Genomic DNA, 27,593 nt, shown 5'->3' on the forward strand with positions numbered 1-27,593 from the left:
CATTTTGCTAAGTAAAATAAACCAGACATACAAAGAAAAATACCACAGGATCTCATTCATATGTGAAATTTTTAAAAAGTTGATTTTATATTAAATAGAAGTTGAGAATAGAAAGGTGGAAATTGATTTTATATTACATAGAAGTTGAGAATAGAAAGGTGGTTACCATAAATTGGGAGGGGATGGAGGAGAGAAGGATGGGGAGTTTGGTTAATGGGTAAAAGTTGCATTTAGGTAGGAGAAATAAGTTATGGTGTTGTACTGTGCAGTAGGGTGACTATAGTTAATAGTAAATTATATATTACAAAATAGCTACAAGACAGGTTTTTGAATGTTGTCATCAAAAAGAAATGTTAAGTGCACAAGGTGTTGAATATGCTAACTACCTTAGTTTCATCATTATATGATGGATACATGTATCAAAAAATCAAATTGTATGTTTGCCTGTGATGTGTTGATTGGAAAAAAAAATCGGTTACCAACAACACTTAGTGTGTACTGAATGCTTACTGTGTTGCACACACTGTACTACTAACTCTACACACACTGTGCAGTTCAGTACTCCCAACAGCACAGAGCACCAGACATTATTACCCTATGTCACAGAGTTATAAGAGGATCCCTACAACGGTGAAGCAACGTACCCAAAGCACTATCTGACAACAGAAACCAGGATATATAGTTAGCTACAAAACATGTGTTTTTAGTTACTCAAATGCATGGCTCTTGGTTGCTCTGTTTCCCCCAGGAAAGTCATGCATGTATGAGAGATCAGTGACTACAGTCTACCTACATTTACTCCTCCTATATGTTTTACAGAATAAAAGTTTCCAAATAATTGAACCTCTAGTCTTTTTTGCCATGCTAATCAAGATCCCTTGAAAGTGCTCAAGGTTGTCATTGTCCGAAAAACTGAATTAGGTGGGTGTGGTTTTCCAGAGAAAAAATTTTAAAATTGTTCTGAATCCACAAGTAAAGCTACTACATACAACAGACATTATGTTTTTTAGGTCTCTACTGCTTATTTCTCCTCTACTTGCTATCAACTTAAATAATTGACTTTTCACATAGCATTTACTTATGTTTCTTATATTCATTCTTCCTTCCCTTTGTTATTTTGTTATTTTTTTTCTCTTTTTCTATGCAAATAGAAACTAAAGCTTAGAGAGAAAACATACTTGAATATGGTCACTCAGCTCCTAAGTGGTCCTGATAAGGATAAAACCCAGCTATGTTAGATGCTACCATGAAATGTGCAACCAGATTCAAACCTCCCAAGAGTTTATATGGTCTGACAACTCAAAAAGACAAACTTCTCATTATGCTGAAAATGAAACTGCCTAGACTTGTCATTCCACACCATATGGCTGAATCCCAGCTGACAGGAAGCTCATTTCTGCAACACACTGGGCTCATTTCACTGAGTAGGTTGATGCAAGATTTGTGGGGTGGTCATTTTCAAGTCTTTTTAGCACTGATAGCAGCAGTGATATTTATTTTGATGCTTCCTTTCTACATTTCACATAAAAAAGCAAATGTTCCTAATGATGAAGAGAGACAGATTTTATCCTGCATTATTCTCTAAATGAAATACCACAAACATAGCTGCAAACAACAACGAAAATACCCACCTGCTTTGAAGTGACCAAAAACTATCATCATTTCTCAGTCGTCAGTCTAAGTAACTGTGGGGTAGGGCAGGGTAGAGGTTAAGTTCTGAAGTGATACCATCACGGAGTTTTGTATGTTAAGATTAAGCCAAAGTGTTTGGACGTTTAAAATTATCCTGTGTCTTTGCAAAGTCAGATGTTAAAGTGGTGAAATGACTCATGATGCACCAAGGAATTTACAGGAAGTGCCAAATTCACTCGGATAGAATGATCTGGGTGTGAGATGACACCATTTTTTCCCCCAGGCATTTTTTTACAGTTGGTACAGCAAAGTATTTTTTTTTTTTTTTTTTTTTTTTTTGAGACAGAGTTTCACTATGTTGCCTGGGCTGGACTGCAGTGGCACAATCTTGGCTCCCTGCAACCTCCACCTCCTGGGTTCAAGCAATTCTTCTGCCTCAGCCTCCCCAGGAGCTGGGACTACAGCTGTGTGCCACCACACCTGGCTAAGTTTTGTATTTTTAGTAGAGATGGAGTTTCACCACGTTGACCAGGCTGGTCTTGAAATCCTGACCTCATGATCCACCCACCTGGGGCTCCCAAAGTGCTGGGATTACAGATGTGAGCAAGTGCACCTGGCCCAAAGTGCTCTTAAACATGAGGATAGCTCAAAGTCTCTGGGTTTCCCTCCACACCAGCCAAGAATTAAAACAGAAAATGCCATTTCTACAAAAAGAGAAAAGTATAAATTGTGAAAAAAGGAGGTCTTAACATATTTACATGTAATGAAGTGCACTGAGGCTGGAGTCTATAGGCAGGGGTTTGAACATGGGCCGTACCACTTACTGGCACTTGATCTTGGGCAATGTTTCCCTTCTGAAAATGAGACCAAATAGAGGAGGCAGCAAGTATAGGGCTTTAAGGTAAAGTCCTCTATGTCCAACATGCCTGGTTGGGAATTCTAGCTGTCAGCCATGCTTTGGTTCACCTTTCCCTATGGCTCAGCTCAACTGTGTCATCTGTAAAATAGGGGCGATAAAAACAGTGTCTACTCCACAAGGTGTTTCTAAGGTGTAAATATAATAATGCATATCAGGCATAGTACCTAAATCATAGCCAGTAATCAATAGACTTTTTATAAAAAGATTATCCACATAAAGAGCTTTAAAAAATAAGTTATAAGTGGTCCCCAGAGGATACAGAGGTGGAAAAGAATCAAACTATACTAAGACTCCAATGTCTCAACTTTTCCCTTTCAAATTCTCACTGACATGGTTTGTCTGTGTCTCCACTCAAATCTGATCGTGAATTGTAGCAACCATAAGTCCCCATGTGTCATGGAAGGAACCCAGTTGGAGGTAATTGAATCATAGGGGCGGGTTTTTCCTATGCTGTTCTCATGATCATGAGTAAGTCTCACGAGATCTGATGGTTTCATAAAGGGTAGTTCCCCTGCACATGCTCTCTTGCCTGCTGCCATGTAAAATGTGCCTTTGTTCTTCCTTTGCTTTCTGCCATGATTGTGAGGCCTCCCTAGCCACTTGGAACTGTGAGTCCATTAAACCTCTTTTTCTTTATAAATTACCCAGTCTAGGGTATGTCTTTATTAGCAGGGTGAGAACAGACTAACACACTTGCCTACAACCCAGAGAAATCTTGGTCCTTCATCTATTTTATTTATTGGGACTATGTATGAAATTTTATTTTTAAAAGCTTTGGTCACTGGAAAACATTGTTTAAAAATTTCTTCTCTAGGTAACTCTAATTTTACAGATATAAAAAAGCAAGGCCCTGAAAGACAAAGGGAGTTGTTTCAGACCATGCCACAGGTTGACCACTGATAGGATTAGATCGCACCTGGCTGTATCGTCTTTGCACCCTGCATTTTTGGCTCCATTAAAGCCCCATAAGGATGGTCACATCCATCTTTTGACTATGCTGAGCTCATGATGGCCAGGATGAGATTGGGACAGGAGAGTATAATGGGGCCAGTAAGAGTGTTAGGGAAGTCAGGGGCAAATACAAGTGTGAGAGTTGGGGGTAAGGTGATAAAATATATGTTCATACATGTACATATGTGTGCATTTGACCATGATAGGCATTCAAGATCCACTGAATTTGAGAGGCTGGCAAAATATCCAGGTGAAGAAGATCCAGAATTCAAGGAAGATACCAGGCTGGAGATGAAGCTCTAAGAGTCATCCAGAAAGGAAATTAGACATGTATGTGTACTGAGAGAGGAAGAGAGAAATAGACCAGATAAGCTGATTGTGGGAGGAGGTAAATACCAATAAAAAATACAGGAGTAATGGAAGACAAAGAAGATGCAGAGTGCAAATAATAATGCAGCGATAAATATAATTTCAAGTAAAAGTTCCTTATAATAAATAATACTAATAATTTAAGATAATAACACCTAGCACTTATTGGACACTTAGGATTTTGGCCAACTCAGTACTTTACATAGATGATTTCATTCAATCATTTTAGCAGTCTCAGAAGATAGATACTTCTATTATACCAATTTTATAAACAGGTAATCAAGCAGGCACAGAGAGGTTAGATACTTTGCTTAAGGTTACACAGCTAGTAAAGGATAGAAATTGGGTTAAAAATGGGTTAATTCTAGAGCCTGAGATTTTAATCACTGTGCTACAGTGAATCTCAGGGAGCTAAAGAAGGAAAAGTAGCATTAGCATTAATAGTAATAGAAGTACAAGCAGTAACAGCAGCAACAGCACCTATGGTTGACTGAGTACTATTTTGTGCTAAGGGCTGTGATAAGTGGATGTAACAGAGTCTCATTTAATCTTAGGGACAACTTAAGATGGGAGATGTTCTTAGCCTTATTGAGCAGAAAAGGAAACTGGCTCAGTGATGCCAGCAACTTGCCCAAAGTCACAAAACTAGTGGGTGACAGCAGGAATTAAAAGCCAGGTCAGCTTGAGTTCCAGGACCCTTAAATCACCATGCTAGATCATTTCAGTGTACAGCCATCAAAGATTCATTTGTTATGTGCTCAAATTCAATAATTCCAACAGTGAGATCATAGAAATTTCTGCAAATATTTTTGGTAACGAATTTCCAGTGTTTTCGCCAGAGCTTCTAATTCAGTAAATCAGAGTTGGAACTATGAACCTAAACCCTTCCAAAGTTTCCTAGATGATTCTTCAGTTGCAACCAGGTTTAGGAATCGCTGTATCATTTATGCAAGTCTGGAATGCATCAAGCACGACTGCCAGTGTGTGAGTACAGGATGTGCTAAATGAGACTTCTTTGGATAAGCACTCATTCTCACACAAAGCTCAGTGTTGAAGGATGTGCCAAAAAGACTTGACAGCTTGAGAAATTTCCACTAGGGGAAAAGACTTAGAGAGGTTCAACTGCCTTGCTTTAAAAGAATCCAGGAAACTGGCCTAAATCACTCTTCTAGACACCATTTGTCTTAGTCAGTTCAGGTTGCTGTAACAAAGTACCATAGCCTGGGTGGCTTATAAACAACAGAAATTGATTTCTCATAGCTCTAGAGGCTGGAAGTCTGAGATCAGATACCAGCCTGGTCAGGTTCTGGTGAGGCTCCTATTCCAGGTTGCAGACTGCTAACTTCTTGTACCCTCTCATGTCAGAGAGGGATCTCTGGTCTTTTCATCCCGTTGGAAGGACACTAAGCCCATTCATGAGGGCTTCACCCTTATGACTTAATTACCCCTCAAGGCTCCACCTCCTAATACCATTAACTTGGGAGTTGGGATTTTGATATACGAATTTTGGGAGGACACATCCTGTTCATAACACCATTTTGCTTCTCCTCTAACATGTACATAGTAACATCAAACAAGTTAAATGATTTCCTTACCTAAAACTCGTAATCTTTCAGCTCCTACTACCACTTCATTATCGTCTGCAGAGAAGAGCAATTTTCCAGAAACAGTTTTTACCTCAAACTTTTTGCCATAAGCTTCTACAGCTTTTGGACCTGAGAAGAGAGGGAGGAGACAGGGAGAGAGAGAGAGAGAGAGAGAGAGAGAGAGAGAGAGAGAGAGAGAGAGAGAGAGAGAAACAAGCAAACAAAAAAACCCCATTAGTCTCATCGCTTTGACTACAAAAAGCTTTTCATAGAACATACACATCTAACAAGATTGCATGGGAGTTCAGTGTTCAGTGGACTGGTTTTCAAAAGCTGACCATGAAAATCAGTCTAATGACTTTAGCCAGGTCTTGTCAATTACTTTTAATAATATATTCTTGGGCTATAGTTTTGAAGACCAGCAAGCCCTTCCTCCAAACTAATCCTTGACTGTGATTTCCTTCAGCTAACCACCAAATTACTGTCAAATAGCTGTGGATTTTTCTTGTATATATCAAGGCACCAGAGGTTCAACACTTCTTGAGGCAATCACATATCTTTGGCCCTCCCTAATTATCAGAAAGAACTTTTTAAAATTCAGCTCAAATGTGTTTAACTTTGTACCCTTAACCTACTGGTTGCATTTGACACCAAGAGAAATCTATTTCCTTAGTATATAGATTATTTCCTAGCAGAAATGGTTATTGTAATTAATTGTCTTAGAAATTGTCCAATCTTTCATACTAGGATTTTGTTCAGTGAAAACTAAATTTACATGGTCTATCAGATGCCAACAGATGCTGTTCTTGAATGTGGAGCTATAATACTGCACAAGGAAGTCAAGCCCCTGATTCCATAGCATCTATATTCTGATGGACACACACCAATATACATTTAAAATTTTATTATTAAACCATAAAACTGCAGAAAGTTTTAGGTACCATGCAAAAAGTAAAACAGGTTGATGAATTAGAATTTTTAAAAGAAGAAAGCATTCCAATCTATCTGAGCTAGATCTACTGGATCTACCTGAATACCTCAATTTCATGGGGTTCTCAAAAGCTGGTCTACAGAAATGCACAGGAATAATCCAGGAGTATAATCATTCTCACTGAACCTAGCTCAGATCAAAAGAAATTCATCTCTTCATCTAGAAGTTCCTACAGAAAAATATTTGAGGGAGGGTAGAGTCTAGAATCTTGTATTTTTTCCAAAATTGTTCAGAAGATTCTGACATGGAATTGTTTTCTTTCTGATATTTCTCAAAAGAGTGTCACTTAATAATAAATAGCAATGAGAGAGTCCCAGTGCCTTTCAGCCAAGGACCACTAGGAACACACCTGCTGTTGAACAAATTGGGTTTATTACTCACTGCAGTGAGGGACAACACACAACATAAGGAAAACCATAGGGCATCTCAGAAAGAAGCCATGAGAAAGGACTTCTCAGAGGATGTGACCTTATATTAGGTTATTTTGGGGAACATTGAAGGAAATAAGGCTTTACCCTGGATTAAATACTATCAGGAAATGGGAGTAAATCTTATCTAGAAGAAAGATAGACCAGGGAAATGCTAAAAATGGGGGGAATAAAGAAACAGAGTCACTCATATTAGCCAGGAGAGGGGATGTTTGGTCTTTTTTGTGATCTGGAAAATGTTGATAGTTTTGCTATGTACACACATGACCAGAGTTGTGTTTGTGTGTTTGTGTTGTGTTTTGTCTTGATCCACCAGGGCCACTGAACAGCCTTGATTGGTGCACGTGTTCTGTGAAATTATATACATTGAAGCAGGAAAATGCTAAGGCCAGGGTGATAGTGCCAGCCAGCCACTGGGCATCTGGGGTGGTTTTTCTCTTTGTCAAGACTGTCGGACTAGGAATCAGAAGACATGAATTATTTCTCATCTCAGTCTTATTCTGTGGCAACATGATTTGGGGCAAATCATTTGATCTTTCTGAACCTCAGTTTCTGCATCTATAACACTGGACTATCACTGCCTACTCTATCGACTCTATAGAAAGTTTGAAAGGATCGAATGACATTGTGTTTATAGAAAGAAATCTAGGGTGGTAAAGTGCTGCGAGTGTAGGAGAGAGTGGACATCACTACTCTTGTGGACATCCCCATTCTACTGCAGTGGTGACAACACATGGAAAAGAATGCATGATGAGTACTTATTAGTGCACTTTTCTTACCACATAATCACGTCTATTAGGCAGACCTCATCCCTTGCCAGTATGTCCACACCAGCCCTCTAACACAAAGAAGGACATTGGAAAGGCTCCCTAATGAGTAGGAGATTGAAACAGCAGAGATAGGACAGCACCTTCAAGCATCATGGAACCTGGAAGTCATCTTATCTGACCACTTTGATGCTGCAGATGAGGAGAACAAATGGCAGCGTGGTGGAGGGCTCTCACAAAGTTAGAGACAATGGCAGGTCTGGGTCTGGAATGGAGCTCTGAGAATTATTCCACAGAAGGAAAGCGGCATTTATTTGTCTAGGAAGGAGAAGGGGTCTGGGGCCAGCACATCTGGAACATTCAGGAAATGAGCTCTGTGAGGATAAGCAGAAATAGAAAACTGGAGACAAGAGCCAGAAGGAAATCTTGAAAGAGCTGAGATGTCCAATGAGGGATTTGACTTCAGTTTTTCTGCAAAAAGATGCAGCTCTCTTTTTGATGGAATCAAAACCTTGAATAAAATCTATATTATATTTGTCAATGCTTTAGGGTTATTACTTTATTTTTGTGAGGAGGTAGATTGAGAATGGGAAGTTAATGAAGTACTAATGAATGAATGAATGACCTCAGGATGGGCACAGGGTGAGCAGAGTTTGCCCGTTTTTGATCCATTCATATAAAAAATGTGGTTGTATAACACATGCTTGGACTTCTTCTCTGTGGAACTGGGCAGTATCATCAACCTGGTCCCTGAGGAGCTAAGGACACCTTCCTGTGTTACTTTGAACTTATGAACAGCTGTGAGGCATACAGGAGCATATACTAAAGGACTATAGCAGTATAGAAAGTATGCTTCAGCAATCGGAGAACACAAAGTACAATTAAGTTATCTTGCTTTCCAGGGCTTCACAGAACATAAAGTGGAATTTACCAAGAGCCACAACCATTTGGGTATCTAAAGCTCAGTAATTGGTAATTTTAGCCAAAACCCCACAGAGCAACTGCTGACTCAGTGGTGCAGACCGCTTGTCCTTTGTTGATTTCACCTGGGGCTGCCAAATTCCCTGGACATGGCTGGAATCCTTAAAAATGACTCTAGAGAAAAATGCAAATGGAGCTGGAGACAGCTCAGGAGGTCACATGTTGAACTCACTGTTGTCTGGGATGGAAAAAACCACTATTCCTAATGTGAAACTAATCTTGAGTTAATCCCCGTCTGTGTAGTCTATGTGTGGAGCCCCTCCTTAATTAATCTCCTAAACAGGGAGGAGAACTAGAGTCCCATCAGGATGCATCAACAGTCTCCATGAATCTGGGAGGTGCAAAGGCCTGGTGGCCTTCAAACCTAATTTCTCTCCCCAACTCTCTTAATACTAGGACCCTTCCCCACTCCCTCATGATGCTGTCCAAAGCATCTCCACTGCTTTCCTCCATGTAGGTAGGAGGGTTCCCCAATCAGACCCACTATTGAGATACTAAATCAGCAGCCTGCCTTATGGTCAAATAGGCATTTGTGTTCTAATTTGAGAACTTAACTGTCATGTGAAACATTGTTTCCTGTGAAAAGACTTCCTGGACATCTAACATTAGAATTGCTAATGGATTTTTGAGACATTCTTTAGGTAAGTAAAATTCTTTATTCCTCAGGATTGCCTTCGTAGACCTCACTACTGAGAAGACAGGAGTGATTTGTTTTCCAATAAGTACAGCACCCAGCACAACAGGCATTAGAAGGTATTGTCTGCTGGGATGGCTGGGTGCTTTTCCACTGTGTGCATTAATGTAATGTAAAAAGAGTGTATTGAAGGAAAACTTTTAAGGGTGTATGTGCTGCATGTGTGTGTATTGTGTGTTTAGAATGATGTTTTAAACATATCTATTATCTTCTCCAGAATTCATTGTAGGGAGACAGAAAACAAACACCAAATACTATTGGAGGGATAGAGTCAAGAATAGTGACATAGGAGGAGGGAGAAGGAGGAAGAAACAAGGGAAGAGGGGAAGAAGAAGAGAGACGAGAGGAGAGAAGGGGAAGGAGAGAGATAAAGGGGTGAGAGGAGAGAGGGGAAGGGGAAGGAAAAGGGAGAGAAGCACTGAAAGGGAGAGGAAAAGGGGCATCAGAAGAGTAGGGAGAGGAAGAGGTCGGGGGAAAAATAGACTGACTCACTCTTTTGCTGAGTAATAGTCATTTGGGCAGTTCCAGCTTTATCAAAACAAAATCTCTCAAGTAAACCAAATCTCTCACTACAAATAAATGGGAAATGATCAACAGGCTAAATAAGTTCCTTTTGAATGTGAAAATCTGGGAGTTGGAGGTTGGATTTATTACCCTCCTGGAGCCAATTTTCACACAAGCTGCTTAAAATCATTGCTTACTGAAGCTGTTTATTTAATTATTTAGCATTGTGACTGTGGACCAGATGTTATATAAGCAAGGCGGAAGATCCAGTCACACGCTGAAACAACATGTTTATGGATTATGGGCTCTGCCGGGCAGCAGTTCCTTCAATCCCTGAGTTTCTTGATTGGCGGATGGTCCCAATCACCCACTGGCTGTGAATCTCTAGACATCCATATGCAGCAGTCCAGGGGCAGAGTGGGAGTGAGGCTGTCTCACCAGGAGTGAAGACTCTGGGCACAAAGGTACCTGTTTCCCCATGGCTTATTAGTGGGTTCCAGATATTTTATTCACAATAACAGTAAAGTTTCAAGGCATTTGGGTAACTGGCTTCTCAAAATGTCCATCTGTATACTTTTCTCTTATCCCTGAAGCCAAACAAATGGCATTTTCTGTCTGTAAGTATAACAATGCCATTCACACATACATTCCTTTTCCCTTCCACTGTGGGGGTGCATAATGCCTCCCTGTTCACTGCTTACAGAGTGGGCATTGATTGTACTGCTTAACATGTTACCAAATCATGAGATCCATGTTTATCATTATAATCATGATTGTGAATAACCAGTCCTTGTTTAGATTTCAGGAATTTATAGCTTAAAACCCAGTGGGTGTTTTCCACAGCTGTTAGACGCAGATCTGCTATATTAAGAGGAATTACACACAAACATACTCAGTAAAGATACATCCACATCTTGCAATTGAGTTAGGTTCAAAGTCAGCACGTACAGCAAATATGGCATGGGTTCAAACTAAAGTTAAAAATCCCTTTCACAGCCCATAAAGTATGGTCCCCGGCTTTGTAGATACTGCGTTCTTCTCTCAACCAATCCAACACAGCCTGTTTTTCCCCCAGCACTGGAGCAAGAAACTTTTCCTTGGCTGAGCACCAGATGAAGCAGCTGGCTTATATTTAGGGGCCACGTTCTGTGAAAATCTGCTTAGAAAAAAAATTTTTTTTTCTTACTCCACTAAGTAGGTAGAAGAAGTTTTTCTTCTTAGCCCACTAAGTAGGTATCATTAGATTTCATAAGTTTAAATTGTGTCCAGATACAATTCTACCCTCTAGTAGAATCATGGAACACATGCTACATTCTCTTTCTCAACACAGTGTGTTAGCACACTTTATTTTCAAGTTCATATGGTGTTTCCTTTGATCATTAATTCTGTTTTCTGAGTGCCTAGCATGCGCCAGGCACTGCTAAGTTCTCCCTTTTCTTACCTGTTATAAGCTGAGTTAGCACTTTAGTCTGGTCATTGAGAATGTTCACTGTAACATTTCGGGCAGACTTGAAGTACAGGGCATTACCCTAAATAAGAAAATAAGAGAAACACATGAAAATGATATATTTCTAAACAAAAAGAACTGTCATTACAACTTTCTGCTGAAATGGCTTTAGCCAAGTTCCAATCAATGTGTCTTTACTCGAAAACTCCAAATGTTTAATGATCCCTACGTACATGATAATTAATTAGCAACTATCTAAAACAGATTTCCTCCAAATACACACACACACACACACACACACTCACACAGTATAGATTCCCCCAGAACACACACACATTATTATGTTTGAATCACAGACAATTAAGACACAAAGCCCATTAGCTCTTACTGAAAATATTAGTTAGTCTTGGTACAAAGAATGATCAGAAATGAATGATAATCTAATGTCATCCTTTCTTCAAAGGAGTCATGCAGAGTCCTTACAGAAGAGCAGGCAGGTTCTGTAAAATACCCAGGATCTGCCCCTCGGGCATACCCACCAACTGTAAGAATCCTTTGTGGAGATGTTTGCAATGCATGCATTAAAAACCCAGGAGGTGTGATGTCCCCAGGTATGCCTCTGCCTGCCTTTTCTTCCTTTTCTTGTCTCCAGATTCCTTTTCCTACAGACCGTCTGTGCCTGTATCTACTCTGCCCTTTATCTAAAGGGTTCCCCAACTCTTTCACACAGTGGTACACATTTCTGGGCATGACTCAGAATAGGACTTGGCACACGTTTTTTTTGTTTTTGTTTTTGTTTTGAGACGGAATCTTGCTCAGTCGCCCAGGCTGGAGTGCAGTGGCGCGATCTCGGCTCACTGCAAGCTCCGCCTCCCGGGTTCACGCCATTCTCCTGCCTCAGCCTCCGAGTAGCTGGGACTACATGCGGCCGCCACTACGCCCAGCTAGTTTTTTTTTTTTTTTTTTTTTTTTTTTTTTTTTTTTTGTATTTTTAGTAGAGACGGGGTTTCACTATGTTAGCCAGGATGGTCTCGATCTCCTGACCTCGTGATCTGTCCGTCTCAGCCTCCCAAAGGGCTGGGATTACAGGCGTGAGCCACCGCGCCCGGCCGCACACGTTTTGTTGAAAGTCCTGACACTGAATATTTTAGGTTTCATGGGATGTATGTCCAGGTTGTAACTACTCAACTCTGCTGTTTCAGTGTAAAACTTGTCTTAGGCCATACATAAACAAAGAGGGTATGACTGTATTTCATTAAAATTATTCATGGAAAATGACATCTAAATTTCATAAAATTTCAATTTTATATTTAAAATTTAATATAAACTGAATATGCCATGAGATATTATTCTTTTTGTGTTTTGTCTCTCCCTCCCATCACTTAAAAACATGAAAACCATTCTCAGATCACTGGTGATACAAGAAGAGGCAGAGGGTTGAATGTAGCTCAAAGGCCATTGCGTGCCAACCCTTGGTTTAGAAGTTGTCATTTTCTTAGGGTAAAGCAAAGCCAGAAATTAAATGATGAATCTCTGACAAAGAACATGGAAAAAGGAATCTGGCAGCCATTCCTATCTTTCTGAACCTTTGTCACCATATGGTATATACCTGCCTGAAAATTCAATAATAACTCAATGCATTGAGCCCCAAATACATAAAAATCATTGTCCTACAAGTTGTGAGCAAGCAGAAGGTAGGCAAAGCTCAGTCTTTACCTTCTAAGTCTTATATTCTAATGGAGACTAGGAGATGGTCACAAATATGCTAGGCAGAGAATAACAAGAGTGATTACGGAGCTACAAGATGTTTGGGGACTTCCCTGAAGGGTGAGATTCCTCTCAGCTTGGGGCTGTGGAGTGGGAAGCAAAGAAGAGTTCCTGAAGTAATGAATACTTGGGCTAAGCCTTGAAAAGAATAGATACAATTTTATCTATTGAAATGAAAAAAGAAGGTCATGGAGGTAAGAAAATTGTGGGCTGTTGAATGTCTTTTACCTTCTAAAACTGGTGGGGATGCAGACTGGATTGGCCAGTCCAGTCCAGCCACCTGCATACGGCAGAATGGTAGCCAACACCCATCCCCAGGTGGCTTTCAAAAGTGGAGGAAAGGGGAGGGAATGTGATATCACTTCAATCAAGATTTATGCTCTCCTGGTATGAAAGGTGCAGATTTTGATATTTGTATTTGATAGCAACCATATCATCACAGCCTGTTTTAATATGATGTGGCTGCCAGAAGTTACTTACCTTAATAATCCTAGAGTGTAGTATATTTTCCTTGCTCTCTGAAGAGCTAACAATCTGATCTGGGAATTCAGATAAATAGTGAAAACCACGAGATAGCACACAACAACTCCCACATTCAGGAAAGGCTTTGAACTCTCAGCGTGGCTGGAATCCTGAGGGAAGACTAACCAGAGGAAAGCTCAGCTGGTTTTCACCTTTCCTCCTAACAAAAGGGCAGGCTGATCACAGCAGCACGGTTTCTATCTAACACTAACTTAGGTAACAAGTTAGACTGACCTTGTAAAGTAAATGTGCAGAGTGTGAGCTTTGGAGTCAAACAATTTAGGCTTTATAACAATTCTACTTCTATTGTAACTGCGTGGCCTTGGGTAAATAATTTCTCTTTTAGTTTCTGCATCTGTAAAATGAAGTTAAAGGCTACATAATGATGTTGAAAAAAAGACCCCTCAAAATCAAGAAAAATACGTGTAAAGTACCTGCAATGACTCTAGAAATACTTTAAAACTATAAACAAACAAACAAAAGCTACACTAGGCGAGCTCCTTAGAGAAATGGCTGACACCAGTTCTGGGGCAAGAAATCCTCAACATGAGGCTGCAGCATCTTTTAATGCCAGAAAGGAAGTGTTTAAAAAACAAAAAACAAAAAACCTTACAATCAGGGGTATGTCAAAGCGACACAGAAGACAATCGAAAGAACTCTCAACAGCTAAAGCTGAAAGCATTTGAGGAACAAAACAAATAATGCAGTATTGCATTATAACCCAGAGCATAAAATAAATATCCATGAGTGTATACAGATATAAATGAACAGATAAATGAGGATGAATAGTCAAATCTACCCAGATAGAGGAATTCCAAAAAATCGACATAGATGAAATCCTCACTCCTTAATGGTGATTTGTGCCTAGTATCTTCATTTCTAAAAGCACCGTATAGAAAGGGAAGTAAAAGAGTAATTTTACAGTTGAGATATCTGACCAACACTACCTCAGCCAGCTGACCAAAATCAACATCAAGACTGGTATATTATGTTGATAGCATGCACCCTTCATATGATAAAAAGACAATGGCACTTTGCCTCTGTGGTCTTCTTCCTCAACATCCATAATCCCCATCTAAACATGAGGAAATAGCAAATATCAATTGATGGCCATTTTACAAAATACCTTACCAGTACTCTTCAAAACTGTCAAAGTCATCAAAACCAAAGAAAATCTGAGACACTATCACAGCCAAGAGCGTAGGGAGACATGAGAGCTATACATAACGTGGATAGAAAACTTGGACAGAAAAAGGATATTACTAAAAAAAAAAAAAAAAAAAAAAAAAAAAACCAAGGTAATCGAAATAGAGGGTGGACTTTCATAATAATGTATCATTATTGGTTCATTAATTGTGACAAAATTTACCTACCAATGTTAGATATTAACAGGAAAGCCTGAGTTTGGGATGTATAGAAACACCGTGTACTCACTTCACAGTTTTATGGTACATATAAAACTATCATAAAATATACAGTATTTTTATATAGCATTGAAAGCTGTATTAGGCTGCAAAATTCTAAGATCGATCTTGAGTTTCAGGAAGAGACCTTGGAAAGGACCCCATCTTTGAGTAGGCAGGGAGTTTGATACACTGTGGACAAATGATTTCACTTTTGATCACATTAGAAAATTCTCCCTTATACTGAGACAAAATATATTTCCATGAGATTTTGCCTTTGGAAATACTAAAGGAATAGTCCATGGGTCCTCTCATAGCAAGTACTTCACCCAGGGCTCTCTCTGCACAACCATTCTTCTGGAAGGCTCGCAACACTGGGTTGTCAGAATGCAGTAACTTCTCTGCAGTCATTATCAAAAGGCATTGGTTGCAGTGATCTGTGTTTACTAAAATAACAGCAACTTTGAATATCCCCTGGAAAAAAACTGACTTCTACAAAGTAAGATTTGTCATTAAAATCACTTTCAAAGGATAGTTTGTAAGTTTCTCTTCAGCAAGCATCAAATATCTCTACTATTAACATTATTATTTTCGATAGGATGCTTTGTCTCTGAATTGATCCTTTTAAAAGCATAACAAGTTACTGAACAATACTATAGTACAGTTATTTCTATTTTCTTGGAGTCTCTTTTTATAAATATGCTTGGGTAGATTTCTATTGTTTTGAAAGTTTTTTTCCAGTCATGAATAATGAAGCTACACTGTGAAGCTCTTTCTCAAAATAAGCTGGGAAACAGTCCAGTTTTCCCATTGTAGCATTCCTATTCAGCTACTCTCTGCACTGTGCCCAAATTTGGGAGCATTTTGGTCTCTCTCAATACTCCACTAAGTTTAGCTGTTTTGTCTCAATGATTCCTTTGAGGGGTCATGTTCATCTGTCACCACTGCAAGGGGACTGCCAGCTTTTCTAGTGCCCCACATATTCCTGGCACCCATTGGGCTTTCAATAAATATTTGCTGAATAACTGAACGCTCAGATCAAATTAAGAGTCAACAGAGAGTGAGAGTTGTCAACAAAAGAAATAATCAAAGAAAGGTTGACAGTAACTGTCAGTTTTCAAAAGGCAAGCCATTAAGCATGAATGATGTGATAATCTAAACATAGAAAACTTAGTGTGATGGGAGGAGGCCATATAGATATATAGCCAGCAAATATTTGTTCACTTCCTAATGCAGTGCAAGGAATGGTAGAAGATACAAATTAGACTTGAGATGTTGAGTCTCTAGGTGACAGAAAGAAGCAGCAGCACACATTATTACTCAAATTCTTGCAGACATAAAGGTCAAAAGATGCCTGGAATCTATGCTGGTCATGTAGCACTCATCTGGCATGTGGTAGTGAATGTGCCCCAACTGCCCCTCATTAATCCACTGTATTAATACTTTCAAGTATTTTCTAAGCATAAAGCACTGTCCTCAGGGCTGAGCAGGTAGCCCCTGGTCTGCTGGAGTTTACAAACTACCAACGGACATAGACACTGAACTGAGTTCTGTAAGTGATCATATAATTGCAATCTCAATGTGTGCAGTGAACACAAAGTAGAAGGTGAAATGAGATCACATGCAGTGAGACCTCCTCTAACTCAGGTGGTCACGAAAGGCCTTGCTAAGGGAAAGACATTTTAGCAAAAATCACAGGGATGAGTGAGAACTGATTAGCTGAACCAGAAAACAAAGAACTTTTCAGACAGAGACACAGACAAGTGTATTTGGCTCTCTGCGAAAAAGAGCTTGGCATACTTAAGGGACAGAGAGCAAGACTATGTGCTTGGAGTTTGATGCTCAAGGGAGAGAGAACAATTTAACATTGCCCATGCTGTTCTTTGATGAACAGAAATGTTTACTTTTGATGTAAGAAAACATTTGTTTCTCCTAATGGATTGTGTCTTGGGATTTTTCACAAAGAAATCCTTTCCTTTCCTAGTTCATTATATATATTTTCTTCTACCAACATTTGAGTTTTACTTTTCATATTAAGTCTTTATTCTCTCTGAAGCCTACTTCAGTATGTACTTACATAGGAATTCAAACGGAAGGCAGTTTCCTCAACACTATCTACCAAACAATCATTATTTTTTCCCCACTATTATGTGGTATCACTTTGGCACATATTAATTCCCAAATATATCTGAGTCTGACTCAGACTTGTAGACTGTCTTATTGTCTATCTATTCTTATACCAATGCCATATTATCTTTGTTTCTGTGGCTTTGTGGTATGTCCAGATATCTGGCAAGTCTATCTACCCATTTTGCTTTCATGCTCCATTTTAAGGGTTTTGAACTTTCTTCAGAAATGGTAAGTCACTGAAGAGTTTTAAGCAGGAGAAGGTGTGAACTAATAATGATCACTCTGGTTACCTTGTGGGGTCTGCTAGAAAGAGAAGTACATGATATGAGAGGCCAGGTAGATTATTGTAGTCACCCAGCTAAGAAACAGTAGCCACCTGAACTGAAGTGGAGGTAGTAGAAGAAAAGTTACATTTTTAGAACTGGCAGGGGTTGGTAACTGATGGGGCTTGGGAATGAGAAAGGAGGCAGAGTGAGGGATAACCCTTGTGTTGCTTGGCAATTGGAGAGGCAACAGCCATTTACTGAGCTACAGAGCAGGAGGTGAGGGAGTGAATATTTGAAGGGAGAGTTTGGTAGGTGGGAGGTTTGGGGTTTGAAGGTTCAACTTTGGAAATGTAAAGTGCGAAATGCCTAGGAGTCTGATGTATTAGGGTGCACGGTTGGCATTTCCTTCAATCCTACATCATGTCTTTTAAGTTCCTCTGTGCCTTCTACAGTATACTAAAACTCCTTTATAAAAATGTTCACAATTACACTATTTCAGCTGTCAACTCTCACAAAATTCTGTGCATTTCCATGTTGACTCTTTCTGGCAGCTTAAAATTTGCTTTTTGCTCTCTCTAGACATCATCAGTGGGGCTCCTCTAAGAGGACAGACATATTAAAACATAATTGTTAACTTAAAGGTAGTATCTCAAGGCAAATCTCTCATAGTTTGAAGGTTACAAAGAATTCAAAGAAACTTCTCAGGAAGTGAAAAATCAGTGGTTCTCCTACTGTGTGTATGTGTGTGTGTGCACATGTGTGCATGCATGCACCTGTGTGCGTCTGTGTGTGTCCAAAGGATGGGGGGAGATGGGCTTGAATTACATGCATATATCTAGGAATAAGGAAATCAGAAGGAGACATAAAATAAAGTTTTAATTCTAATTTGCTGGTCAAGCTTCCTGAAATGTAGCAAACTGCATAGGAGAAAAAAATACTGATACATTTTCTTCTTTAGGGGTAAGGTCAGATAAGAGGATTAACTGGGATACCCTGGCTAAGAATGACTTCCTCAACATCCAACCCAAGAGCCCAAAGTAATGGAGTGTAACCTGGACTCAGTTCTGTGGGAGTGCAGCTGTCACAGGGGTTGCTTTTGGGTATGTAAAGAGGCAGATGTTTTATCCTTACATGGCTGTGATCAGGAATTCTAGAGCTCAATTGGTTGCCCTTTTATGCAACCATCACAGTACCGGGAACTATAACAGGAGTATAAAAGGTAGTCTAGATCTTTGTTCTGCATTTAGAAAGACAAAATTAACACTCATATAACAATCCCAAACCCCTATGAGATCAGAGACAGGCTGGGAAGGTGGCACTTGACAATGAACAATGCACTCTTCTGTTTCTCAGGTGACAATTTCATCTTCACAACATACAAAACAACATCTCTTCTAACTGCCTGAGCCTTCTTGCTAGCATTTTCCAGCGTTCTATAAAAAACTTTCCTATAATATGTAAGTAGCCATTCTTAAAATATAAACTAAAAAAATTTGAGCCCCCAGGTCTGTTCCAAGATGGCTGAATAGGAGCAGCTCCAGTCTGCAGCTCCCAGCATGACTGATGGAGAAGAGGGTGATTTCTGCATTTCCAACTGAGGTACCTGGTTCATCTCATTGGGACTGGTTGGACAGTGAGTGCAGCCCACAGAGGGTGAGCTGAAGCAAGGTGGGGCATTGCCTCATCTGGGAAGTGCAAGAGGTTGGGGGATTTCCCCTTCCTAGCCAAGGGAAGCCATCTCAGACGGTACCTGGAAAAACAGGACACTCCCACCGAAATACTACACTTTTCCAATGGTCTTAGCAAATGGCACAGCTGGAGATTATATCCCGCACCTAGCTCAGCAGGTCCCACACCCATGGAGCCTTGCTCACTGCTAGCACAGGAGTCTGAGATCAACCTGTGCGGCAGCAGCCTGGCAGGGGGACGGGTGTCCACCATTGCTGAGGCTTGAGTAGGTAAATAAAGTGACTGAGGAAACTTGAACTGGGCAGAGCCCAATGCAGCTCAGCCAGGCCTGCTGCCTCTGTAGACTCCACCTCCGGGGGCAGGGCACAGCTGAAGAAAAGGCAGCAGAAACTTCTGCAGACTTAAACGTCCCTGTCTGACAGCTCTGAAGACAGCAGCGGTTCTCCCAGTATGGTGTTTGAGCTCAGAGAACAGACAGATTGCCTCCTCTAGTGGGTCCCTGACCCCTGTGTAGCCTAACTGGGAGACACCTCCTAGTAGGAGCCAACTGACACCTCATACAGGCAGGTGCCCCTCTAGGGCGAAGCTTCCAGAGGAAGGATCAGGCAGCAATATTTGCTGTTCTGCAATATTTGCTGTTCTGCAGCCTCTGATGGTGACACTCAGGCAAACAGGGTCTGGAGTGCACCTCCAGCAAACTCCAAAAGACCTGCAGCTGAGGGACCTGACTGTTAGAAGGAAAAGTAACAAACAGAAAGGAATAGCATCAACATCAACAAAAAGGACATTCACACCAAAACCCCATCTGTAGGTCACTAACATCAAAGACCAAAGGTAGATAAAACCACAAAGATGGGGAGAAACCAGAGAAGAAAAGTTGAAAATTCTAAAAACCAGAGTGACTCTTCTCCTCCAGAGGATCACAGCTCCTCACCAGCAATGGAACAAAGCTGGATGGAGAATGACTTTGATGAGCTGACAGAAGTAGGCTTCAGAAGGTCAGTAATAACAAATTTCTCTGAGCTAAAGGAGGATGTTCAAACCCATCACAAAGAAGCTAAAAACCTTGAAAAAAGATTAGACGAATGGTTAACTAGAATAAACAGTGTAGAGAAGAGCTTAAATGACCTGATGGAGCTGAAAACTATGGCATGAGAACTACGTGACACATGCACAAGTTTCAATAGCTGATTCGAGTAAGTAGAAGAAAGGGTATCAGTGATTGATGACCAAAGTAATGAAATAAAGTGAGAAGAGAAGTTTAGAGAAAAAAGAGTAAAAAGAAACAAACAAGCCTCCAAGAAATATGGGACTATGTGAAAACACCAAATCTACATTTCATTGGTGTAACTGAAAGTGACGGGGAGAATGGAACCAAGCTGGAAAACACTCTTCAGAATATTATCCAAGAGAACTTTCCCAACCTAGCAAAGCAGGTCAACGTTCAAATTGAGGAAATACAGAGAACACCACAAAGACACTCCTCAAGAAGAGCAACCCCAGGACACATAATTGTCAGGTTCACCAAAGCTGAAATGAAGGAAAAATTGCTAAGGGCAGCCAGAGAGAAAGGTTACTTACAAAGGTTGGCTCAACAGACAAACAGCAGATCTCTTGGTAGAAACTCTACAAGCCAGAAGACAGTGGGGCCAATATTCAATACTCTTAAAGAAGGGAATTTTCAACCCAGAATTTCATATCCAGCCAAATTAAGCTTCATAAGTTAAGGAGAAATAAATCCTTTACAGACAAGCAAATGCTGAGAGATTTTTTCACCACCAGGTCTGCCTTACGAGAGGCAAACCTTCTCCTGAAGGAAGCACTAAATATGGAAAGAAACAACCCATAATAGCCACTGCAAAAACATGCCAAATTGTAAAGGCCATCAATGCTAGGAAGAAATTGCATCAACTAAAGGGCAAAATAACCAGCTAACGTCATAATCACAGGATCAAATTCTCACATAACAATATTAACCTAAAATGTAAATGGGCTAAATGCCCCTATTAAAAGACACAGACTAGAAAATTGGATAAAGAGTCAAGACCCATCAGTGTGCTGTATTCAGGAGACACATCTCACATGCAGAGACACACATAGGCTCAAAATAAAGGGATGGAGAAAGATCTACCAAGCAAATGGAAAGCAAAAAATAGTAGGGGTTGCAATTCTAGTCTCTGAAAAAACAGATTTTAAACCAACAAAGATCAATCAAAAGAGATAAAGAAGGCCATTACATAATGGTAAAGGGATCAATTCAACAAGAAGAGCTAACTATCCTAAATATATATGCAACCAATGCAGGAACACCCAGATTCATAAAGCAAGTCCTTAGAGACCTACAAAGAGACTTAGACTTCCACACAATAATAATGGGAGACTTTAACACCCCACTGTCAATATTAGACAGATTAACAAGGTAGAAGGTTAACAAGGATATCCAGGACTTGAACTCAGTTCTGCAACAAGAAGACCTAATAGACACCTACAGAACTCACCACCCCACATCAACAGAATATACATTCTTCTCAGCACAACATCACACTTATTCCAAAATTGACCACATAATTGGAAGTAAAGCACTCCTCGGCAAATGTAAAAGAACAGAAATCACAACAAACTGTCTCTCAGTCAAGCTACCATTGACTTTCTTCATAGAAATGGAAAAAACTAATTTAAAGTTCATACAGAACCAAAAAAGAGCCCTCATTGCCAAGGCAATCCTAAGCAAAACAAACAAACAAACAAACAAACAAAAAACAAAGTTGGAGGCATCATGCTACCTGGCTTCAAACTATACTACAAGGCTACAGTAACCAAAACAGCATGGTGCTGGTACCAAAACAGATATATAGACCAAAGGAACAGAACAGAGGCCTCAGAAATCACATCACAAATCTACACTCATCTGATCTTTGGTACACCTAACAAAGACAAGAAATGGGGAAAGGATTCCCTATTTAATAAATGGTGCTGGGAAAACTGGCTAGCCTTATGTAGAAAGCTGAAATTGGATCCCTTCCTTACACCTTATACAAAAATTAATTCAAGATGAATTAAAGACTTAAATGTTAGACCTAAAACCATAAAAACCCTAGAAGAAAACCTAGGCAATACCATTCAGGACATAGGCATGGGCAAGGACTTCATGTCTAAAACACCAAAAGCAATGGCAACAAAAGCCAAAATTGACAGATAGTATCTAATTAAACTAAAGAGCTTCTGCACAGCAAAACAAACTACCATCAGAGTGAACAGGCAACCTACAGAATGGGAGAAAACTTTTGCAATCTACCCATCTGACAAAGGGTTAATATCCAGAATCTACAAAGAACTTAAACAAATTTACAAGAAAAAAACAAACAATCCCTTCAAAAAGTGGGCAAAGGATATGAACAGACACTTCTAAAAAGAAGACATTCATACAGTCAACAGACACATGAAAAAATGCTCAACATCACCGGTCATCAGAGAAATGCAAATCAAAACCACGACATACCATCTCACACCAGTTAGAATGGTGATCATTAAAAAGTTGGGAAGCAACAGATGCTGGAGAGGATGTAGAGAAATAGGAATGTTTTTACACTGTTGGTGGGAGTGTAAACTAGTTCAATCATTGTGGAAGACAATGTGGCGATTCCTCAAGGATCTAGAACTAGAAATACCATTTGACCCAGCGATCTCATTACTGGGTATATACCGAAAGTATTAAAAATCATGCTACTATAAAGACACATGCACACCTTTGTTTATTGTGGCACTATTCACAATAGCGAAGACTTGGAACCAACCCAAATGTCCATCAATGATAGACTGGATTAAGAAAATGTGGCACATATACACCATGGAATACTATGCAGCCATAAAATAGAATGAGTTCATGTCCTTTGTAGGGACATGGATGCAGCTGGAAACCATCATTCTGAGCAAACTATCACAAGGATAGAAAACCAAACACCGCATGTTCTCACTTATAGGTGGGAAATGAACATTGAGAACACTTGGACACAGGGCAGGGAGTATCACACCCTGGGGCCTATTGTGGAGTAGGGGGGCAGGGGGAGCAATAGCATTAGGAGAAATACCTAATGTAAATGATGGGTTAATGGGTGCAGCAAACCAACATGGCACACATATACCTATGTAACAAACCTGTACATTGTGCACATGTACCCTAGAACTTAAAGTATTAAAAAAAATTTGAGTCCCCAAATTTTTATGAGTAAAATAGTTTAGGCAATTCAATGTACTCTGCCCTACCTTCTAGCTCCATAGTCCATGTTAGTATTTTATTTGCTCTGAGAAGTCCATGTCAACGTAATTTGTTTAGCTTTGTGTACCCAATTGCTCCAAAATTTATTTAATCATACTTTTTTTTTAAAGTACATGTTAACGGGACCCGTTTTAGGGAATGCTACTTTAATGATTGCTTTATGCATACAAGTATGGCTTAGCTATCTCTCGTTTAGCTCTTTAAAACATGAAAGGGCTTCGTAGCTATCCTCACCTCTGGTGGACTCTCAGTAGTGCTTGTTGGATGGCTTAATGTCTACAATACTGGTAAGTAAGTATAATTGCCATTTTATAAATGGGGAGACTGAGGCTGGGTGTGGGGCACAACTTACCCAGACTTGCATGCTGGTAAGTTGCAAAGACAGGACTAGCACTCTAGAGTTGAGCACTTTCCGCTTGTTCTATTATAGTGGAATGTGTAGTCTAAGAAAAGTTTAAGAGCTGTGATGAATAAAAGACTTCAGCACTGGTTGGAAAATTAGGGAATTCTTCATAGATAGGGAGAGAGACTTGCCAGGGTTTCTGAGAAAGCCAGTAAGCAGAGAGACCCCTGCAGTTCAAGGAGGCAGCTCTGTCTCTTCCCCATGAGGTCAATCACATTCCAATATTAAAGCATTAAAACTTGACTGATACCAAGAATAAGATGTGCTTTTCACCTGGAAGGTAATTTCATGGTACAGACAGCAATACAGACAAGACTGTTCCAGCCCATTCTTTGTTGCAGAAACTCTGTGGGCCAAACTTCTCTGGCTTTTGGCTACATTTGCAAACAGGGCTCTTCCATGCAAGGTATGCTTGGATTTGCAGTGGCCAAGAGCTCCTGCAGATCTGAGAGCACAAGTCTGGGCTTTGTGGCTGGCCCCCACACTTTCCTTGGTTCTCTTTGCATATTTTTCTCCCTCCATCAGTGAGGGCCTGTTGCTTTGGATTTTGACCTTTCACAGAACGGTGCATGGCATTCTGAGGAGTCAGAACCCCTCTTTCAGGAAAAGTTTGGATAAAGTCAATGTGGGTCTTTCAGGGAGAAGTGCAAGTTGAGATCAGAATTACTAACATGGAGAGAAAAACAACTGCATAGAGACTGGCTAATCATGGGAGGGATACAACCTGATTTGCTGTAGAGGAAATATACCCAGTCTAATGCTGACTGGTTTGAAGGAGGTATGACCTCTTAAAAAATCGGAATAACATAGGGAAAAAATCCCAAAGCCCAGACTACTAACCCTGGGGTTACTCGAGCCTTTCTTTGTGGTGTGCTGTTGTGGTTAATTAGGGCTTTGGAGGTATCCCAACCTAACATCCTAGCTGTGCTATTTCTGAACTAGTAACCCTAGATTACACAGCCTTAGTTTCTTCAGCTGGAAAATGGGGACAATAATGTACAAGATGGAGATAATAACAGTACCTCCCTTACAGAACTAAGTGGATTAAATTGCATGGATAAGGAATTTAGCATCATGTTTTTACCTCTAAACTTATATTTTTAAATAGGGGGTTAATTTGGTGCTGATGGTTGCTAAGCTCTGTCAGCAGGATCAAACTGACAGTGATGTTAGCACGTGGTCGGTTTCTGCTTTATATGTAGTGATTAAGAGGATGACTTTAGGCAGGCAGGCTGGAACTAGAACCTGACCATCCACCAGCTGTGCAGGTGGGTAGCTTAACTGCTGTATCTCCATTTTCCCACCTATTAAAGTATGAGGCAGAGAATAGCACTGCCTCATAGGTGTCTGTGAGAAGATGTCGTATGCTAAACAGACAGCATAGTGCCAAGTAAAGGGTGAGGACACAATATGTGCTAACAGTATTTAATATTAAAGAACAGGACGGGGATGGGTGCAGTGGCTCACGTCTGTAAACCCAATGCTCTGGGAGGCCAAGGACGGAAGATCACTTGAGGTGAGGAGTTTGAGACCAGCCAGGGCAACATAGTAAGACCCTGTCTCTACAAAAAAGAAAAAATTAGCAGGGCATGGTGACGTGTGCTTATAGTCCTAGCTACTGGGGAGGCAGAGTTGAGAGGAACACTTGAGTCCAGGAGTATGAGGTTACAGTGAGCTACAGTCTGGCCACTGCACTCCAGACTGGGTGATACAGTGAGATCCCATCTCTAAAAAAATTAATAAAAAATAAAGAATAAGAAGAGAGCCCTGCACAGAATGTATATCTAGCTGACATGGTATGATTAGGGATGATTAGGGTCACATGAAAAGGCACCTTGACCAAAAAGGTGTCTGACGGTTCCAAAGTCAATGCTGTTCTTTTCTTATGAGCCTTCCAGTCTGAGAGGAGGGATGAATTTCACCAGCTGCCGTATGGAAGAACTAGGCTTCGGGAGAATGGAGAAAGGCTAGGTAACTGCTGATTAAAGTTAGGACATGAAGCACTAAGTCCGTGTGGCATCCTAAATCAGTTTCACCTGGTTGGGGCAGTCAAGGAGGGCAGGACAAAATGAGGGTGTTCAAACAAAATATTTCATGACTGGAGGCAAAGCAGTTGCAACTTCGTGTCCACGTGATTATCAGATTTACAGAAAAGTTAAGCAGTAATCTTCAGGTCATGCAGAACCTGACCCGGATCCCAGGCTCATTATTCAAATCCAAGGCTGAGACCTTCATATTGTAAGCCTGCTGAGTCGTTAAAGTTCTTAAGTATAGTATGTGCTTTCAATATTTTTATTGGGAAAAAGAAATGAGCATGTATTGCTTTTATGATCATAAAAAGTCATGAATAAACAGTACGTTCATAATCATAAATATCATTAATATAAAATACAAAAATATTCATAAAAACATGACCATTATTAAATAAGTATTGAAAAATACAGGTCATATGTACATTTCTTAATTATTTTTGTGTGCCCTAAATTTCTTTTGTGGCTGGCCAAAATTTCTAATTTTGTGGACAGGTCAAAAGAGAGACAAGAGTGATTTTGTAGTTGTCACTAATCCTTTGAGGAAGCTCAATTCTCATAGGAAAAGCACATATAGTCTCCACTGTCCTCACTTAACTAGCTAATGTCCGCATTATATTAGTTTGGTTGGAAAGGGGTGATGTTAAAAGAGGAAATTTGTTGAAGTAACCTTTGATTGCTTTAATTGGTATTTGTCTGTCTAACCCCACAAAGAGAGTATCTCCTTTCACACTCTTAGAAAAGTAATGGCTATACGATCAGACACTTTGGCTTATGGGTGCTTCATTCAATTCGTCTACTTAAGAATTATGGCCAGAATTGAAAAAAGACTTCAGGTATCAGTAAAAATGGAGAGATCAGGTCACGTTTTGATTGACTCTTTTGCTCCAAGCCCACAGCAATGTTAGGCTAACACCACCACCAACAAATGGAAAACCAGTAAGTCAAAATGAGACTAAAAACTGGGTAATTTTTCACACCCACTGGAATAATTATAACAGAAAAACAAAAACAAAAGCAAAACAGAAGATAACATTTATCGGCAAGAATGTAGAGAAATTGGAACCCTCATACATTGCTGGTGGGAATGTAAAAGGACGCCACTGCTACGAAAGACAGCTTGTCCATTCCTCAATAAGTTAAGCATGGAACTGCCATATTACCCAGCAACTCTACTCCTAAGTATACACCAAAAAGAATTGGAAACAGATGTTCAAACAAAAACTTGTACACAAATGCTCATAGTAGCACTATTCATGATAATCAAAGGGTGGAAACAACACAAATGCCCAACAGTAGATGAATGAATAAGCAAAATGTGATATATCCATACTGTGGAATATTATTCCCCTGTAAAAATGAGGTATGATACATGCTACAGCATGGATGAACCTTGCAAACATTATGCTAAGTAAAAGAAACCAGATACAAAAGCCACATACTATATGATCCTATTTATATGAAATATCCAGAGTAGGCAATTCCACAGGAAAGTAGATTAGCAGTTGCCAGGAGCTGGAGAAAGAAATAAAAGGGACTGCTGAATGGATATGGGGCTTCTGTCTGGGGTAATAAAAAACATCGTGGAACTAGATAATGGTGATGGTTACGCAACACTATCAATGTACTCGATGCCACTGAATTATACACTTTAGTTAACACGGTAAATTTTACGTCATGTGTATTTTACCACAGTAAAACATTTTGGGGGGATTACCATCTTTGTGGACCAGAAGCAGAAATACTAACTAGAATGTAGGCTGTAGCCACAGACTTGCTGGCATAAGGATCTAGAAGCAGGCCATGGAGACTGTGACTGTGTGTTTAGCTCAAGTGAA

General features: G+C 40.0%; 1 protein-coding gene across 3 annotated transcripts in view; it reads right to left on the bottom strand.

Moving 5' to 3' along the window:
• SGCD (sarcoglycan delta) overlaps positions 1–27,593 on the bottom strand; it is a 1,043,506-nt gene that overhangs the window by 148,776 nt on the left and 867,137 nt on the right. For all 3 annotated transcript variants that reach the window (XM_038005626.2, XM_073010561.1, XM_008015117.3), the window contains 2 exons: positions 11,264–11,351; positions 5,467–5,586 (listed from right to left, as the gene is read on the bottom strand). In XM_038005626.2, coding sequence (XP_037861554.1) covers positions 5,467–5,586; positions 11,264–11,351 — 208 coding nt within the window. The remainder of the gene's footprint in view (positions 1–5,466; positions 5,587–11,263; positions 11,352–27,593) is intronic.

This window comes from Chlorocebus sabaeus, chromosome 23, assembly GCF_047675955.1.
Source record: "Chlorocebus sabaeus isolate Y175 chromosome 23, mChlSab1.0.hap1, whole genome shotgun sequence".
Classification (NCBI taxonomy): Eukaryota; Metazoa; Chordata; class Mammalia; order Primates; family Cercopithecidae; genus Chlorocebus; species Chlorocebus sabaeus.